The sequence below is a fragment of the Pleurodeles waltl genome, chromosome 10, assembly GCF_031143425.1.
Source record: "Pleurodeles waltl isolate 20211129_DDA chromosome 10, aPleWal1.hap1.20221129, whole genome shotgun sequence".
Taxonomy (NCBI): domain Eukaryota; kingdom Metazoa; phylum Chordata; class Amphibia; order Caudata; family Salamandridae; genus Pleurodeles; species Pleurodeles waltl.
Window position 1 is genome coordinate 639,053,335 of NC_090449.1, and position 18,076 is coordinate 639,071,410.

General features: G+C 44.5%; 1 protein-coding gene across 3 annotated transcripts in view; it reads left to right on the top strand.

Moving 5' to 3' along the window:
- DPP6 (dipeptidyl peptidase like 6) overlaps positions 1-18,076 on the top strand; it is a 1,951,083-nt gene that overhangs the window by 1,675,145 nt on the left and 257,862 nt on the right. For all 3 annotated transcript variants that reach the window (XM_069211130.1, XM_069211129.1, XM_069211131.1), the window contains exon 16: positions 5,082-5,200. In XM_069211130.1, coding sequence (XP_069067231.1) covers positions 5,082-5,200 — 119 coding nt within the window. The remainder of the gene's footprint in view (positions 1-5,081; positions 5,201-18,076) is intronic.

Here is an 18,076-nt window from a genome sequence, read left to right on the forward strand (position 1 = left end):
ATAATGGATTTACTAGTAGGTCCCTAGTAAAGTGCACCAGAGGTGCCCAGGGCCTGTAAACCAAATGCTACTAGTAGGCCTGCAGCACTGGTTGTGCCACCCACATAAGTAGCTATGGAATCATGTCTCAGACCTGCCACTGCAGTGTCTGTGTGTGCAGTTTTAAATTGTAAATTCGATGTGGCAAGTGTACCCATTTGCCAGGCCTAAACCTTCCCTTTTCCTACATGTAAGACACCCCTAAGGTAGGCCCTAGGTAGACCCAAGGGCAGGGTGCAGTGTATAATTAAGGTAGGACATATAGGGCCTGATTCTAACTTTGGAGGACGGTGTTAAACCGTCCCAAAAGTGGCGGATATACCACCTACCGTATTACGAGTTCCATAGGATATAATGAACTCGTAATACGGTCGGTGGTATATCCGCCACTTTTGGGACGGTTTAACACCGTCCTCCAAAGTTAGAATCAGGCCCATAGTAATGTGTTTTATATGCCCTGACAGTGAAATACTGCTAAATGCGTTTTTCACTATTGCAAGGCCTGTCCCTCTCACAGGTTAAAATTGGGGCTACCTTTAAAAATGATTAAAGTGTAGATTCCCTTTGGGAGCGGGTAGACATGGAGTTTGGGGTCTCTGTGCTCACAATTTAAAAATACATCTTTCAGTAAAGTTGATTTTAAAATTGTGTGTTTGAAAATGCCACTTTTAGAAAGTGGGCATTTTCTTGCTTAAACCATTTTGTGGATTCCCTGTCAGGGTCAGTTTACAGTTGGGCTGGTTGCACCTCTCACTAGACAGTGACATAAAGGGTGCTCGGATGTAGTCTGCATTTCCTGATGAGCCATCTGTGCCAGGAGGGAGGGGAGGAGTGGTCACTCACACATGAAAGGGCTATGTCTGCCCTCACATAATGCAGTCTACAATCCCCTGGTGTGTGCCTGGGGCCTGGCCTTGGCAAGGCAGGACTTCAGGATCAAGAGAGACTTTTCTTTAAAGTAAGCCTACTTCAAAGGGCAAAATGGGTATAAGAGGGGCTCCCAAAACCACAGACTTTAGAACACTTCTGAAAACCAAGAGGAACCTCTGCCCGGAGAAGAGCTGAAGAGCTGAGGAAGAGGAGCTGCCCTGCCTGTGACTGTGCTTTGTGGAGATATCCTGCAGTTGCTGCTTCTGCCTGTGCTAGAGGATAAAGACTGGACTTTGTGTTGCCTTCTTTCTTGTGAAGATCTCCAAGGGCTTGATTTAGAGCTTGCCTCCTGTTGTTTGAAGTCTCAGGGTCAGCAAAGATGTCTCTCTGCCAGCACCTGGAGCCACTGGAGAGACTCCTACTCTGCCAAGTGGTGCCCATCCAGTTCCTGGGCCCTGAGAAGAGAAGCTGGCAGCCCAAGAGTGAGAAATCCACGCACAGACCGCTGTGCGGGGAAAAGATCAACGCGAATCTGCAGCTGGAAAATCGACGCATCGCCAGCTTCATGGCTGAAAATCGACGCTCGCCTACAACATGACCGGAAGATTGATGCCCATAGCTGGAGAAACGACGCGCAGCATCGCTGCCGGAGACCTGTGAGATCGCAACCTGCGCTGCAGGGTTTTCCGACCATCGTGCAGCTAAATTTCTGGCGCAATCACTGCTGGGCATGCAGAAACAACGCAAGGCCTGCTCGGACCCGAGAGTGCTGACCAGACCGACGCATCGCTCTCCTGTGGAGAGAAAAAACGACGCACACTGACCCGAATAAAGGAGAAATGACACAAGGTCTCGCTCCTGAGGGAAATAGACGCATCACAAGCCCTTTTTGACACACACTCACCCGTGCTGGGTTATTTTTGACGCACCCAAGGTAAATTTTCGCTAACAGTGTTAGCGTTGTGTTTAAAATTACAGGAAGACTCTTTTTGCATTCTTAGTGATAACTTGACTTGTGTGTTGTGGATTTTTGTTGTTGTGGTCTTGTTTTGTTTAGATAAATATTTTCTATTCTTCTAAACCTGTGTTGTGTCATTTTGTAGTGTTTTCATTAAGTTACTGTGTGTGTTGGTAGAAATACTTTAAACCTAGCACTCTGAAGTTAAGTCTACTGCTCGTGCCAAGCTACCAAGGGGTTGAGCGGGGGTTAGCTGAGCGTGATTCTCTTTTACCCTGACTTGAATGGGGGTCCTTGCTTGGACAGGGGGTAACCTGACTGCCAATCAAAGACCCCATTTCTAACACAGGGCAATTATCTCTCCCTGGGGAATGGTGTGGTTGTAATGGGTGTTCAGGCCTAGCCAAGGCAGTGCCTCCTCCCAGGACCTGACTGGCATAAGTGTTTATTTATGCCTCGCAAATTTCTGTGATAGTCCTTTGATTTTATCCTTCTGTGTATCCATTCTTGCATGAACACTCTCTGCACATCTTTCAGATCCTTAACCCAAATTACAGAGTTTCTTCTAACTCCTAATTCATGGTAGATGTTTGGTACAAAATTATTTCTGTGGTTTCTTTTTTAAAGATTTTAGGTGTTTTTGAGATTACAACATCCCTTTTATGTGGGAATGTGGCTAAAATAGTGTTATTTGTTAAAGGATGTATCAATACTTTGATTTGCGATACATTCTCTGTCATGCGAGTCAGGATCATTTTTTCTTGATGTACATTTCTTTGCCTGATCTCTTCTTTGCTTAATGAAAGTGAATCTGGCAACTGCTATGGGGCCAAGCTTGTATGTAGGATGACATCAGTTTCAGTCAGTGACTTCAGGTGCATGTGTCGGACTGGCTGAGCCCTAGAAAGGGAAATGCCTAGTTCTTGCCACTTGATTAATGCATTGTTTTGAAAGGGACAATTGCCATTAATGCTGAGGTTTTCCTTGACTATTTCAAGCTCCTACTAGAGGATTGATATTTATTCAGTTTTTATTCTTGACCACACTTAAGGGCACTGGGTTGATGAGGGGCCAGCCGAAGCCATGCACAGCTGGGGCTGGGTCTTCATGGGATTTCAGCACAGGGTCTATCCAGTGGCATTATGCAAGGTGGTTCTTTGAAACAAACTGCTATGCAGCATATCATCAAGAACACAAAGAAATCACAGAGGAATATTTTATGGTTTCATCTACCCTTAACACATGTATCTACACTTAAAAACCCAATAATTCAATTAAAAACACATTTAAAGTATTGTTAGAGTTAAAAACTAAAACTGAAAAAAACACTACAATTTCCATTTATGCTAATCTGTGGAGACCTTACCTCCCACACCAATACACATTCTGATGTCTGACATCATTTCCTGATTTTCCAGTACCTCTTAGTACCTAGAGCCCAGATTTACTAAGGTTTTGCATCAGGGTTGTGTCACGTTTATGGCACAGGCCCATCACAAGATCCTTTTTGACATGAACTAAGACTTGCAAAGCCTCTTTGCATGTTTTTGCATCGTTTAGTAAATACATAGTAAGGCAAGATAGAGCATAGCATTGCCATGATTTACTATGAGTAAGGGAGGGGTTCCATGGGTGTTATCATGGATCCACTCCTAAATGTTGGTGCAGTCTCACATTTACTTAAGTGAGTAAACCTGGGATTGTGCCAAAAAGCGATGCCTTCCTAAGTCAGTCGTTACAATGAGAAATAGCTATATTTCTACTTCATCCTTCCTTTTTCTATGCATGCTTCATTCTGCAGCACACGTTGAAAGAGGTAATCACTTCTGAGTATTGTTTTTGTGCAGGAAGGTATTCATTTCTGCACAAAACTATCCTGCCTGTAATGCAGACACTCTCACACCATGGTGCAGGGGTGCCTGCAATGAATATAGGCAGCGCACACTTTGCCCATCCTAGGAGGAAACAGGAATGTACCATATTTTAATTTAAATGGCACCTTTCTTCTGTTTCCCTTTCATACACCACAGCAACTGTGCTTGCTGCCCTAAGTTGTGTAAAATGTTACGAGATATGCCCCAGAGTGTTTATTTCAGAGTGCTCTTCCTCAGAACTCCCTCATCTGTGGGCCAGTTTATGTTTGGCCACTCATCTTTGACATGCTAAGGCTGCTGATCCTACCTTTTAGGACTGGCACATGGGGCAGCCATTGACCCAAACGCTTTTACTTTTCTGGCTCACACATGTCCAAAGCACTTGGACTGGATCAGCTGCACTGACACTAGATTTAAGCATGCTCTGACACAGACAATTGATGATGAGCTATAAACACAAAGGGATCAGGGTCCACCTATTAATAGACAAGAGTTGGTCAAGAGATGCTGGAGGTACTATATTGGTAACATTGTATGTGAGGACCAAGCCACCTGGAATCAAATCTCGACAGTAAAAGTACTGCTCAAGACCTGAGCTGTTCCCATTTCACTGGTGTCATTACAAGTCCCGAAGTCTTGTGGTGTGGAAATACAGCACACATTAAACGTTGATGGCAATTACATTGGGTATATACTTTGTTACATGATAGGACTGTGGGTTTTCCAGATTTTTGATTTGCAAAACTTGGGCCCATATTTATACTTTTTTAGCGCCGTATTTGTGTCATTTTTTGACGCTGAAGCGGCGCAAACTATTATATTTTGTAAGTTTGCGCCGCTTCAGCGTCAAAAAATGACACAAATGCGGCGCTAAAAAAGTATAAATATGAGCCTTAGAATCTTGCGACCACTTGTCACATAAATTCTGCCACGTTTTTCCCGGCAAAAATTATTCAGGGAAAAAAAATGAATGAAGGTAAAGTCTATGTATCATTGTTTCTTGATCTGGGTGCAGGCTACTTACTTGCCCCTAAATCGGATTACCACCGGATTTGTACTGTGGTAAAAAGGTGTTCAGGAAGATTTCGGAGTAAAGTGTTGACCTTCACGGACTTTTCGCGGACATAACCAGACTTTTGTTGTTCCAGTCTCTTGTTGTATCACACAGTCCGCAGCGAATGTAAGCAGCTAGATGCGTGCTATAGCCGCGCTGCCATCCCAACTGTTTCAGCAGAAATACAATTTCCAGGCTAAATCATTATCTACCACTTTCTGCTTTATTGTTAATATGGTTTTTGCTCCTTATTCAAACAAAATTGTCTACATTTTCTTTGTTTCAGTGCAAACACGAACGGGACTTTCAATAGGCAATGCCTTTCCTGTGATTTGATTGAAAACTGCAGTTATGTGAGTGCTTTATTCAGCCGAAGCCAGGATTTCTTTGTGCTGACTTGCAAGGGTAAGTTGCTCTGCGTTCTTTCTCCAACATTCATTATTTCACTGTTGGAAGGTTTGCACAATGGTTCTACAATTCAAGTTCTAATCTGTCTGAAAAATGTAGCACTACATATGAAATGCTTTTCCCAATAAGGACGGGTAATTCTAGATTTAGTAATGAATTGGTATTGAAACCCCTCCTTTGGGCACACACTTCAGAATCGGAATAATAAAAATTGGCCATACTGGGTATTTCTGAACGCATAATTTTCTCCAGGTAAAACCTAGCAGAATGTGTGCATGCTAATGGGACACATACCAATTTGGTACAACACAAAATGGGGACTAACTCAGGCTATTAGTGCATACGTCCCCATTCGAAGGTGTGTAACCCGAATGGGGTCCGAATTGCTCGCTCATTCATTAAATATTGACCATCCTGCTATCAGTGCTTAAAAGTAACTAACTAATTACGGGTCTGCAGCTAAAGCAGAACAAGATTTGTAAAATCATTATTTTTTCCGTAGCAAAATTTACAGCTGTCATATTCGTCTCATTATGAATGCCAGACTGTAAACCTGTATGGAGTCATCTGACTGACCATTCGAAATTATATGGGCTGTCATAATGAGGCCCTTAATATTATGTTCGCAGGGACACTCTGATTTCATATGTAAAGTCATTTTCTCACAGCATGAAATGTTCTTCTTGGCTTGAAGTACCTCATTTTATGGTAACTTCTCATAACAGCCTCATTTACAAAAAAAGAGGTAGTCTGTGAAATAATTATTGATAGGGCTCCCGGTTTTATCGTATGTCGTTTTTTTTTTTTTAAAGATTTCCGTCTGTATTTATCCATATTCATTTTTTGGCCATCTAATTCATATTTATCCATATTTATTTTGTGTTTTGAGAATAAATGTAGTCGTAAAACGGTATATTTACACATGTATTTAACTGACAAACATGCACCTATACTTTGATCCCTGTTACGTTTGAGAAAATGAAAGCAGCCAGATATAATAAAACACTACACCCACAGGTAAATATTAACATAATGCACAAATATAAGTTAACATATATCTTTATTTAAGGAACTCTCATCCGGTTTGTTGACTGCTCATGCTGTCCATCTGCTCAGTCCTTGGCCTTGAATTCATGAAAGACAGTTGTATTTTTCTGCTTTTAAATACAAATGTAGACAGGAAACATTGTTTTCTGTCTGCATTTATCTGTAAAAATCAGTAAGAAGGGAAAACTGGGAGCCTTACTAATTTGTGTTTAATGCACCCTGGGAAATTAGTGCACTGTGAAGCAAAAGGTCAGCAGTCATTTGATAACTTGGAGATTGTGAAGCCAAGGGCATCTGAGTCTGTTGATAATTAGGACATTTTACATTTAGAAACAATGTTTTTGGGTCAGCTTTCAAGCTTCATTACTCTACTTCATGGCGACTCCCACAGGTATTGAACACAGCACGTTCTTTTAAAACAATATTGCTCTGTAAATGAGCAGATTAGTATATATCAGTTCAAAAAACGTATCAAGTGTTATTTATATTAATGACCACATTGGCTTTATTGCGTCACCTGAGAGCTACAATAGTGAGAGTGTATTTGCACATATATCTACATCGTTGTAGATGACCTTAGGGTCTTTTCACGAGGAACACATCGTTTAAATTACTTTAGTTAAAATTATTAGTATGAAATGATGCACACAGCTCGAGTTTTTTAGAAGATGACTTTAATTGAAAAATGTGGTTATTATGATGTTATGAATTGTTTGCTGCGATCATGTGGTGGGTTTAAATTAAGTAAGGAAGAAGGTGTCAAGAATGTTGACAAAGGCACTCCGTGCCGAAACGTAATCTATGCTGTTAACGTTTTAATAAATCTTGCCTTGAAACCCACACATAGGGCCTGTCTTCTGTAGATAAGAGGGAAGAAAGTGAGGATTTTTCGACATTCTGTCATGGCGTCGTACAGGCACCACCGGCACTTGGGAAGTGGACCGGCAGCGCTGCCTTTAAAGAAGTGTTGATGTATTATGTAATATATAAAACTTATTGTCAAAAGTTATATCGGTTTCTGACATTCCAAACTATATGGCTCAGTTGGTAAATAAAGCATCTCCATTTAATCAAAGGCAGATTTGTAACTTCCTAATAACTTGTTTATGTTTATCCCAAACTTTATTTTGGCTAATCAAAGAATAGACGTGAATTGATATTTCTTTGATCATTTATCACACATTTTTTAGGTCTTCCTAAAGATGGCTTGTGCTTTCTCTCGCAGACATGAGTGCATACAATACAGTGAACCGTGGGTCAACCTCTTACTGATGATTGAATGGCTTTTCTGTCTATCACAGTTCCCTGCTCTTGATTGGAAGGGTTTCTTTCCTAGTCTTGTGTTTTTCCCACCTCTAACACATTTTTTACCTAGCTTTTGATTGGATGAGTACTATGCTTCCACTGCTGACATAACAAAACTATGGGCCTGATTTAGATCTTGGGGCTTACATCAAAAAGCAAGGCAACCGTCAAGAATGTATAGAAGATACACTTTCAAGCTTGACTGTCACTACTAGTGCCTTTGCCAATGTCAGCAACATTTTTAATGCATTAGCGAGGCTGACAGTTGCTACCAAACAGCATTGGCAAAGTGAGACTAGTTGGTTTTGCCAATGGTTGATTTTGCAATTTGTTACAGTGTAAGTCCTAGTTACTTTTGGGCTAGTAAATTATTTTTGTGATTGTGCCCCTCACAAAGATTTTCATTGTGTGGTTACTTCAGTGTCACTGGTTATATAAGCCTCTGCAGTCCTTCCTTTTCACTGGTTGTATGTGCCCAAACAGTTCTTCTGTCTCTGTCAGTGTCTCTGGCGGTATGTGCTCTTGCTTTTCTTATTAAATATAGTACTTATATTATACAAATTAACCAATTGCAGATTCCTCACCATAGAATTTCCCTCAGGCATCAGTCTGGATCCGAGATTGTTCTCGAGCAGTATCCTTGCGTGCCGTCAGATGGTGTGGGTCGGCTCCATGTCTGTCATCGGTGTCATGCGCACCAGACATGACGTTGCGGGCCCTTGATAGGCACCACCCCGGTGTGCTGATGTCAGTTCTTTTCTTTCCGTGCCATCCAGCGCTGACCTGAAGAGGAGCTACCCCTCAGTCACTTTTTGACTGGTCTTTTTTTACCTTTTTGTCGAAGATTTTTTGAGTGGCTACACTCCTGGTGCCTCGAGGATGTCTTCGCTTAAGACCAGGTTCAATCCCTTTGTATCCTGCCATTGTGCAATTTCCTCGACGGTTCCGCCCTTGTGTGTTTGTAGTGTTTGGAGCACGACCAAAACCTGAAGTTGTGTTCCGAGTGTCAGGCCATGAATCCAAAAGATTTGAGGGAGTGGTACCTAAAGCTCCTTGTGGCCCGGTGCTTGGCTCTGCATTGCTCCCGATCTCAGTCAAAAGGAAGGTCTTGGGAATGGTCACAAAGCCCCCATTCTTTGTCATCCCTCATCCAGCCCTCGGCATGGTAGGGTAAGAGGCACAAGAAGAAGTCAAAGAAGAACAAGCGTCTTTCAATGTCACCCCATCTGTCGCCGGCTAGACGAGGGAAAGGGAGCACCGTCGCTCAAGGGCTCCATCCTCGGAGCCTGCATCTGGGTCAACTGCGTGCCTCCCAGAGTTTGAGCTGGAGCAATCCCTGCCCAACTAAGAGAGTTTTTTGAGGCCTTGCGTCTCAACTTTGGGCAGTCCGACTCAGCTGCAGTGGTCAGTGTACTTCATGGCTCTGTGCTTCTGGTGGGGAAAGTCGTGGAAAGAAACTGATGTCAGCGCACCGGGGTGGCACCAATGTAGGACCCGCAACATCTTGTTCAGTGCGCATGACAATGACAATGGATGCAGAGCTGAGTGACACCACCTGATGGCGCAGAACAGGCTACAGTGGAGGATCGGAGACATGTTTTAAAAATCTACTTTAGGAGTGGCACAGTGAGTGCTGCAGGCCCCCTTAAAGCTTCTAATTAATTGGCCATTGTTACATGTAGTACCATTTAACAAGGACTTACAAGCAAATTAAATGTACCAATCAAGTAGGTGCCAATTGTACCATGCTTTAGGGAGACTGCACAAGCATTTTACCACTGGTCAGCAGGGAAAAGGGGCACAGAGACCTAACACCAACAAAATGGTTTCAGCAACAGAAGGCAAAAATCTGTGGCAAAAAGGGTCAGATCCTTCAGTCTCTGCATAATATCCTAAGTCTTGCATCTAGAGTGGTGTAATAATATATTGCTTGTCTCTTTGGGTGACATCACTGAGCTTGCATCTGGTTTTAGTGTTCTCCTCCAGGTCCCTAAGTACATCGGAGGTGTGACAAACCCTGCATCTCCCTCCTCTAAAGCAGATTCAGCACAGACAAGAGAAAAGCCGGAGATACAACCCTATATCCACAACCACTTTCCTCCACTTCCCCAGCTCTCCACAGAGTGCAACACTGTTCCCTCGACTTCCTAAGCCTTTAGAAAACGTATCTGAGGAGGGTGTGCTTGGTAATGCTAGGCGACAACACTGTCAGTCTGTCAATACTGTCACGGAGGGATATTGAGACAGAGCCCAGAAACGGGTGAGAAATGACATAAGACGGTCTGAAAGGAGAAGAGAGCTTTTAAAGGTGTCGTGCACACTATAAGCAGTGAGCAAGGGAAGCAGGATAGCAGAGATGTTTTGTAAGCAGAGGAAAGACAAAGAAGGAAGTAACAGAGGGATGGGAGAGGCTGGAAAACGATAGGTATTTTTTCAGGGGTCTCTTACGTAGAGAGACTGCAGAGTGTGGCAGCATGCTAGGTATAGTGTTGTGAGGGAGGAGGAGTAGCAGTAGCGTGACTGGAGACAATAAACTTTCAATATTATTTATGACTGCTATCATTCCATGAGAACTGGTCAAGAGGATGATTGAGGAATAATATACATCCAAAAAGAGAATATACAAAATAAAACAGCCTTTGCATACATATCGATGAGGAATGTTTCTCAACTCAGGGTCCTGAATTACATATTTACCTCAAGCTGTGCTCTCATAGGCTCTGGAGTCAGTCGGAACCCTACTGGACAGCACGCCTTTAAATTCTTATCCATGTACTTTCTATATGTTATCAGCAAATCGAACGCCATGGAATTATCACCCCCCAATCGTTTGAAAAACATCCAAATGTATTTTAGACAAGATTTAGAGCCACTTAAATTTTGGAAAAATAGGCCAACACAATTAAGGGCACAAGATAACAGTTGCTGATCTAAATTTGGCATTCCCTTTAAACGACTACAAGGTACCAGCCCACCATTTCAGATTCCTTCATGTAAGTTTCAAACACATTTTTCATAGAGGCATCACTTTCAATGTAGATGATTTTATGAGTGGTGGGGGGTATATTTATGTGATAATTAATGTACACACACAAGAAGCAGGGAGAGACTCCAAAAAGGTTCATAGCGGTAAACACCGTAATGATTAGTTGAAAGTGGAGTTTGAAATACCCTGTAGTTCACTTGAAACTAGGGCACCATCCCAATATAAGGTCTGCTATCGCTGCAGTTTTACCTAATATTTAACCTGAGTGTGTATGTAGTTAAGCATATATTCTGCAAATTTTAGTTCTTTTTTTCAAAATTTCCCTTTTACTTGCAAATAATTGAAATCACTAGAGGGTTACTTCAGATGGTACATGACTCACACTTACCAGATCATTTTTCACATGGGCGTTCGTTGGATCCTCGGTGCTAGACTATTTGTTGCCTGATGCCTCAACCCCTAGAGACCAAAGAAAATAAAAATCTAAGGTCAAAGAACATATAAAAACAATCATTAATTTTATAGACAAAGGGGGTGATTCTGATTCTGGCGGGTGGCGGAGGCCGCCCGCCAGAATTCCGCCCCCATTATACCGCTCCGCGGTCAGAAGACCGCGGAGGGTATTATGAGTTTTTCCCTGGGCTGGCGGGCGGTCTCCAAAAGACCGCCCGCCAGCCCAGGGAAAAACTCCCTTCCCACGAGGATGCCGGCTCGTAATCGGCAGAGTGGGAAGGTGCGACGGGTGCAGTGGCACCCGTCGCGTATTTCAGTGTCTGCAAGGCAGACACTGAAATACTTTGCGGGGCCCTCTTACGGGGGCCCCTGCCGTGCCCATGCCATTGGCATGGGCACGGCAGGGGCCCCCAGGGGCCCCGCGACCCCCCCTACCGCCATCCTGTTCATGGCGGCTTTCCCGCCATGAACAGGATGGCGGTAGGGGGGGTCAGAATCCTCATGGCCAAGGATTCCCCCGAGCAGCGGTAAGTCGGCGGGAGCCCGCCGACTTGCCGCTTCTGACCGCGGCTGAACCGCCGCGGTCAGAATGCTCGTGGGGCCACCGGCCGCCAGGGTCAGAATGACCCCCAAAGTGTTGCTTGGGATGCATGCCTACGTCTAACTCAACCGTATATACGCATTAAAATGTTTCATGTTTTGTTCAAAAAACGTCTGGAGTTGGTCACATTAACAGGCACCTAACAGGCTGCCTAGATAAAATGAACTGCGGGGTGCCATAGTGTCACCCTTGCTTAATTTGTGGAAAAATAACTGCCAGGGCCTAAAATATTTCTCACCTTTCATCATCCATTCTCCCTGCGAGCACTGCCAAATGCAAGTACCAGTGCTCCCTACTTACATTCATACTTCTGCAAATGTGATGCAGTTGTGACTGCCACAGAATGGGGGTGGCCGGGTGCGAGGGGACAGTGTAAACAACACCTTCTTGGGGAGATGCGTTCATCCCCCCTTTGTCCTCGTCCCCTTCCCAGCTGCACACAGGCTCTCAGCCAGTCACGACGCTGCTGTCACCAGCATGACAGCAGCATCGTGATTGGTCTGAGTAACCTGCTTTGCCGCTCAGACTGGGAGTGGGAGCCTGTGCATGTTTTCCACTCAGGTGTGCAATACAGCCGGTAGAGAACATGCAAAGTGCACATGTTTGTTTGGCCAGCCCAACACGGCCGGCGAACCAGAAATGCACACTTTGTGGTGCACTTACCCTCCTCCAGCCCTCCTCCGGCCTGCTCCAGCCCGCTCCAGCCCATCCCTGCCCCACTCCTTACTTCCAGGAAAAATAAAATGAAAATTAGTTGGCGTTATTATCATTTTATTTTTCCTTTTTCTACAATCCAGTGGGGTGACTCTCCTCTGCCTTAGTGGAGGAGCTATCCATGATGTGACGATGTGGATGTGGACTACCCCTGGCCATACACAGCTGTATGTATGGGCCGGAAGTGGTGGTATTGTGATTTTTTATGCATTTTGCAATGTTATATCATCTGCTGATGTTTGAAAATAAACATGCAGTGCTGCTGTGTGGTGGACTGTCATAAATGTGTGCAAGTATCCAAAATAAGTGCTGGTGCCAAGCACTGGCAAACACTGGCACAAATTAAACCCTGCTATTCAGTAGCACTGTCACATTTCAGCGCAGGTGCATCCTTTAAATGTTATTTTATGGCATTACCATTACTTCTCCTGTTGGTCTGTATTCTAGTAATGGACAATGCCAACACTTTTCAGGAGGTTTTGTTAAGTGGCTTTTAGGGAGCATCAGCAGTTTTTAATATAACTGCTGTACACTTGGTTACCAGAACATTTCAGCAGGGCTTCTTCAAAGGTGGTGTGCTTTCAGTGGAACTATACTGGCATAATTCAGCAGGTCTCCTATTCTCTATGTTTCAGTACTAGTACTTTTTGGCAGTAAGCATGTATTACTGATCCCGTTTAGAGATGGGCAGAAGAGATACTCTGTCACAACCGTAAATGCCCTATACACTGAACTACAAGTGCAATATTGCTTATGGCACTTATGAAGCAGCAAATGGGACATCTGCCACATTTTGACAGAGTATTGCGTCCACGAAACTTTAAATATTGCCCTAATTGATTTGGGACCTCATTTTGCTATTAGCAAACAAGCCAACAGTCTGCTAGAGCAGCTTCTATTGAGATCCTAACCATTGTGGTAGTGAATTTTGCCAAAAGTGTTCCATCTTGCATGGCAAAAAAAGCATACAAAACGCCCGCCCTAAATAGGGTATGCTCTCTGAAGCTGAAATACCAGCGCTGACGTGCAATTGGGTTTCCAGCTAAAGGTTTTTCACAGCAAAGAATACTGAGGTTCTGCCATTGGAAACCAAGGAGTTTCTCCTTTAAATAGGATGTGGAAACCGCCTGATTGGAGGACAGGGCATTTGCCATTTTTTATGCTGAATGCCCCATTACAGCAGATTCCTAAATAAAGCCTGAAGTAACTGTTTCAGACCTTTATTTTTAGAACCTGATTAACCATCAACATATATTATGAATCTTTAAATGTTACATACCCAACCATGAAAGCATTTGACGTATTATGTGCTACCCATGATTTACAATTACAAACTATAGTTGTCATCATTTATGTTTTGCCCATGGAATGATGGCCTACAGACACTGTGGGAATTTTCACCACCACTTCTTAATTTTATTCTCAATACTGACACTTTTATGGAACTAGGCTAAAGAAACAAACACAACATTGGATAGACTGGCTGCTGTAGTTGACAGAGCAGACTTTAAAAAAAGCTTCATTGTAATGTATTTGTGACGAAGGTCGGGTATGATGACAGAAAATAAGCCATTTGTTGAAATTAAAGGATATTGGCCCGTATTTATACTTTTTGACGCTAAACTGCGCTAACGCAGTTTAGCGTCAAAAAATTTTGCGCCGGCTAACGCCATTCTGAAGCGCCATGCGGGCGCCGTATTTATTGAATGGCGTTAGCCGGCGCAAGCAGACCGGCACTGCCTGGTGTGCGTGGAAAAAAACCACGTAGACCAGGCAGCGCCGGCGTAGGGAAAAATGGCGTTAGGGCGTCTTAAAAATGGCGCAAGTCAGGTTGACGCTAAAAAATCGTCTTAACCCGATTTGCGCCATTTTAAACGACGCCCAGACGCCATTTACATGACTCCTGTCTTAGTAAAGACAGGAGTCATGCCCCCTTGCCCAATGGCCATGCCCAGGGGACTTCTGTCCCCTGGGCATGGTCATTGGGCATTGTGGCATGTAGGGGGGCACAAATCAGGCCCCCCTATGCCAAAAAAAAATTATAATTTTTTTTTTTATATACTTACCTGAACTTACCTGAATGTCCCTGGGGTGGGTCCCTCCATCCTTGGGTGTCCTCCTGGGGTGGGCAAGGGTGGCAGGGGGGGGTCCCTGGGGGCATGGGAGGGCAGCTGTGGGCTCATTTTGAGCCCACAGGTCCCTTAACGCCTGCCCTGACCCAGGCGTTAAAAAGTGGCGCAAATGCGGGGTTTTTTGACCCGACCACTCCCGGGCGTGATTTTTGCCCGGGAGTATAAATACGACGCATTTGCGTCGCCCTCATTTTTTTAGACGGGAACGCCTTCCTTGCATCTCATTAACGCAAGGAAGGCGTTCACACAAAAAAATGACGCTATTTGCCCATACTTTGGCGCTAGACGCGTCTAACGCCAAAGTATAAATATGGCGTTAGTTTTGCGCCGAATTTGCGTCGAAAAAAACGACGCTAATTCGGCGCAAACGGAGTATAAATATGCCCCATTGTTTCTTTAAACTGCATAAATGGTCACTTGCCCACCATAACCATGGGGCAGGACCATGTCATAGGCAGAGACAGAAACAAGTTATCTATTTCTCTCATCTTGGCAGAGCAGGTAAGAATCTGGTCTGTTATGGGCAAGCAGTGCTTTATATACATATTCATACTGGTTCTGGCAAGAGGAGAGGAATAGATGTGCTATCCACAGTTATGGCGGGCAAGTATCCATTCAGGAAGTTTAAAGAAACTACAGACTTTAATTGTGTTTTTTTGGTGATATATTAAAGTGACATTATAGCTAGGTATGGTAATAAGATTTTAGCTTATGTAAAATATATCTGTATATCACTAGAAAACAAAAGTTGAAGTGATATTATAGTTAGGCTTGCTCTCCTAGCGTCTCCTGCCTGCCCTCCATTGGCCGGTGCTCCCACAGCCCCTCTTGCTGGACCCCCAGTGTCTGCCACCCATCCTCCATTGTCAGCCTGCTGCCCCAGCCCCCCTGGTTTGCCCTTCATTGTCAGCTAGCTGCCCCAGATCCATTGTCAGCATGCTACCTCAGCCCCTCACGTCTACCCTCCTTTGTCTGTGTTCTTCCCAAGCCCCTCCCACCCACTCTTTACTGTCTATGTCTTTTTCAGCTCTGAACACCTACCCTCTGTTGTCCGTGTGCTTCCCCAGCCTCACCCCCCAGCCTACATTGTGCCCACCCTACCCAATAGGGGCTTTTCCTTTTGTCAGCTTGCTGCCCCTCGCACCTGTTAAAGATTAACAAAAGTGAAAATGAATGTGTGACTAAGGCCCTCATTATGACTTCAGTGCTCTTTTCAGAAGATTGCCGAAGCCGCTGCAGCCAGCATACCACCAGTGCTGGCAGTATGCTGCCTGCCCTATTAGAAGTTTTCCACTGGGCCAGTGGGAGAAAACAGCATTTCTTTCCACTGACCCAGCGGAAAACTCACCACAACATTGACGCTTGCTCGTTATCGAGCTGGCATCAATGCTGTGGTGCGTCAGCTGCAACAGCACCCGCCGCGCATTTCACTGTCCGTAATTCGGGCAGTGAAATGCACGACAGGGCTGTCTATAGGGGCCCCTGCACTGCCCATGCCCATGGAGCCCCGACTCCCCCTTTTTGCCAGCCTTTGCATGGAGGTGGGACCCCCATGCTAGGGCTGGAAGAAAAGGAATTTGTAATCCCCATGGCAGTGCTGCTTGGCGGATTGTGACCGCCGAGCCCACCAGGCTGTCAACAGGCGGCTACCTGGCGGTGCCGGCAGTCGGACTGTGGCTCATCTGCCACGGTCATAATAGGGCGGTCGAACCCCCCTGTCTGCTACGGTCCAACTGCCATCACGAGTGTTGGGGTCTTGAGACTGCCACACTTGTAATGAGGGCCTAAATCTTTTTAAACGTGTAAACCACATTTTGTGGATCACAAATGTGACTTTACTCTTAGTAAAACAGCATTTATATGTCAGGTCACAACTGCTTTTGAGCAATCGAGGCAATGCCCTAATAGGATAGTATAGAGGACTGAAGTAAAAAATTGATTTGTACCCAATGTTCAAAGATGTGAAAATTAAATTTAATGATAGAACTCTGAATATAATTGTCTGTTCTAAAGGTGATGTGTTTACCTACAGCGGAAGTCACAACTACATTCTGTAGTCATCCTTATTCCTTCACATTCTGCCTTTTTCATGGTTAGTTGTTAGACTTTTATCCTTGTCTCCCTTAACGTTTTGCCTCTGTTTCCCAAGTTGTTGATGTGTGCTGGACTCTGATTTTGCTGTTTTTGTTACTCTGGGCACTTTACCACTGCTAACCAGTGCTAAAGTGCAAGTGCTCCTTTACAAAATGTGTATGTAATTGGCTTATCCATGATTGGTATATTTGATGTATTAGTAAGTCCCTAGTATAGTGCACTAGAGGTACCCAGGGCCTGTAAATCAAATGCTACTAGTAGGCCTGCAGCACTGGTTGTGCCACCCACATAAGTAGCTCTGTAATAATGTCTCAGACCTGCCACTGCAAGGTCTGTGTGTGCAGTTTTAGCTGTAAATTCGACTTGGCAAGTGTACCCACTTGCCAGGCCTAAACCTTCCCTTTTCTTACATGTAAGGCACCCCTAGGGAGCCACAATGGCAGGGTGCTGTGTATGGTTAAGGTAGGACATAGTAATGTGTTTTATATGTCCTGACAGTGAAATATTGCTAAATTTGTATTTCACTGTTGCAAGGCCTGTCTTCCTCATAGGTTAACATGGGAGCTAACTTTAAATCTGATTAAAGTATAGATTCCATTTGGGAGCGTATGGACTGTGGAGTTTGGGGTCTCTGAGCTCACAATTTAAAAATATATATTTTAGTAAAGTTGATTTTGAGATTGTGTGTTTGAAAATGCCACTTTTAGAAAGTGAGCATTTTCTTGCCTATACCATTTCTGTGACTCTGCCTGTTTGTGGATTCCCTGTATGGTTCAGTTTGACAGTTGGGCTGGTTGCACCTCACACTAGACAGTGACACAAAGGGAGCTGGGGTGTAGTCTGCATTTCCTGATGAGCCATCTGTGCTAGGAGGGAGGGGAGGAGTGGTCACTTACACCTGAAAGGGCTGTGCCTGCCCTAACACAATGCAGTCTCCAACCCCCTGGTGAGTGTCTGGGGCCTGGCCTGGGCAAGGCAGGATTTCACATTCAAGAGAGACTTTACTTTGAAGTAGGCCTACTTCAAAGGAGAAATTGGGTATAAGAAGGGCACCCAAAACCACAGACTTAAGAACACTTCTGGAAACCAAGAGGAACCTCTGCCTGGAGAAGAGCTGAGGAAGAAGAGCTGCCCTGCCTGTGACTGTGCTTTGTGGAGCTATCCTGCAGTTGCTGCTTCTGCCAGAGTGAGAGGGCAAAGACTGGACTTTGTGTGCCTTCCATCTTGTGAAGATCTCCAAGGGCTTGATTTAGAGCTTGCCTCCTGTTGTTTGAAGTCTCAAGGACAGCAAAGACTTCTCTCTGCCTGCACCTGGAGTCTCTGGAGAGACTCCTACTCTGCCCTGTAGTGCCCATCCAGTTCCTAGGACCCTGAAAGGAGAAGCTGGCAGCCAACGAGGAAGAAACCCACAAACAGAATGCCGTGTGGGGAAAAGATTGACGTAAGTCTGATCTGCGGCTGAAAAATTTACGCACTGCCGGCTTTGCGGCTGAAAATCGACGCTCGCCTACAACGCGACCGAAGAATCAATGCATGGAGCT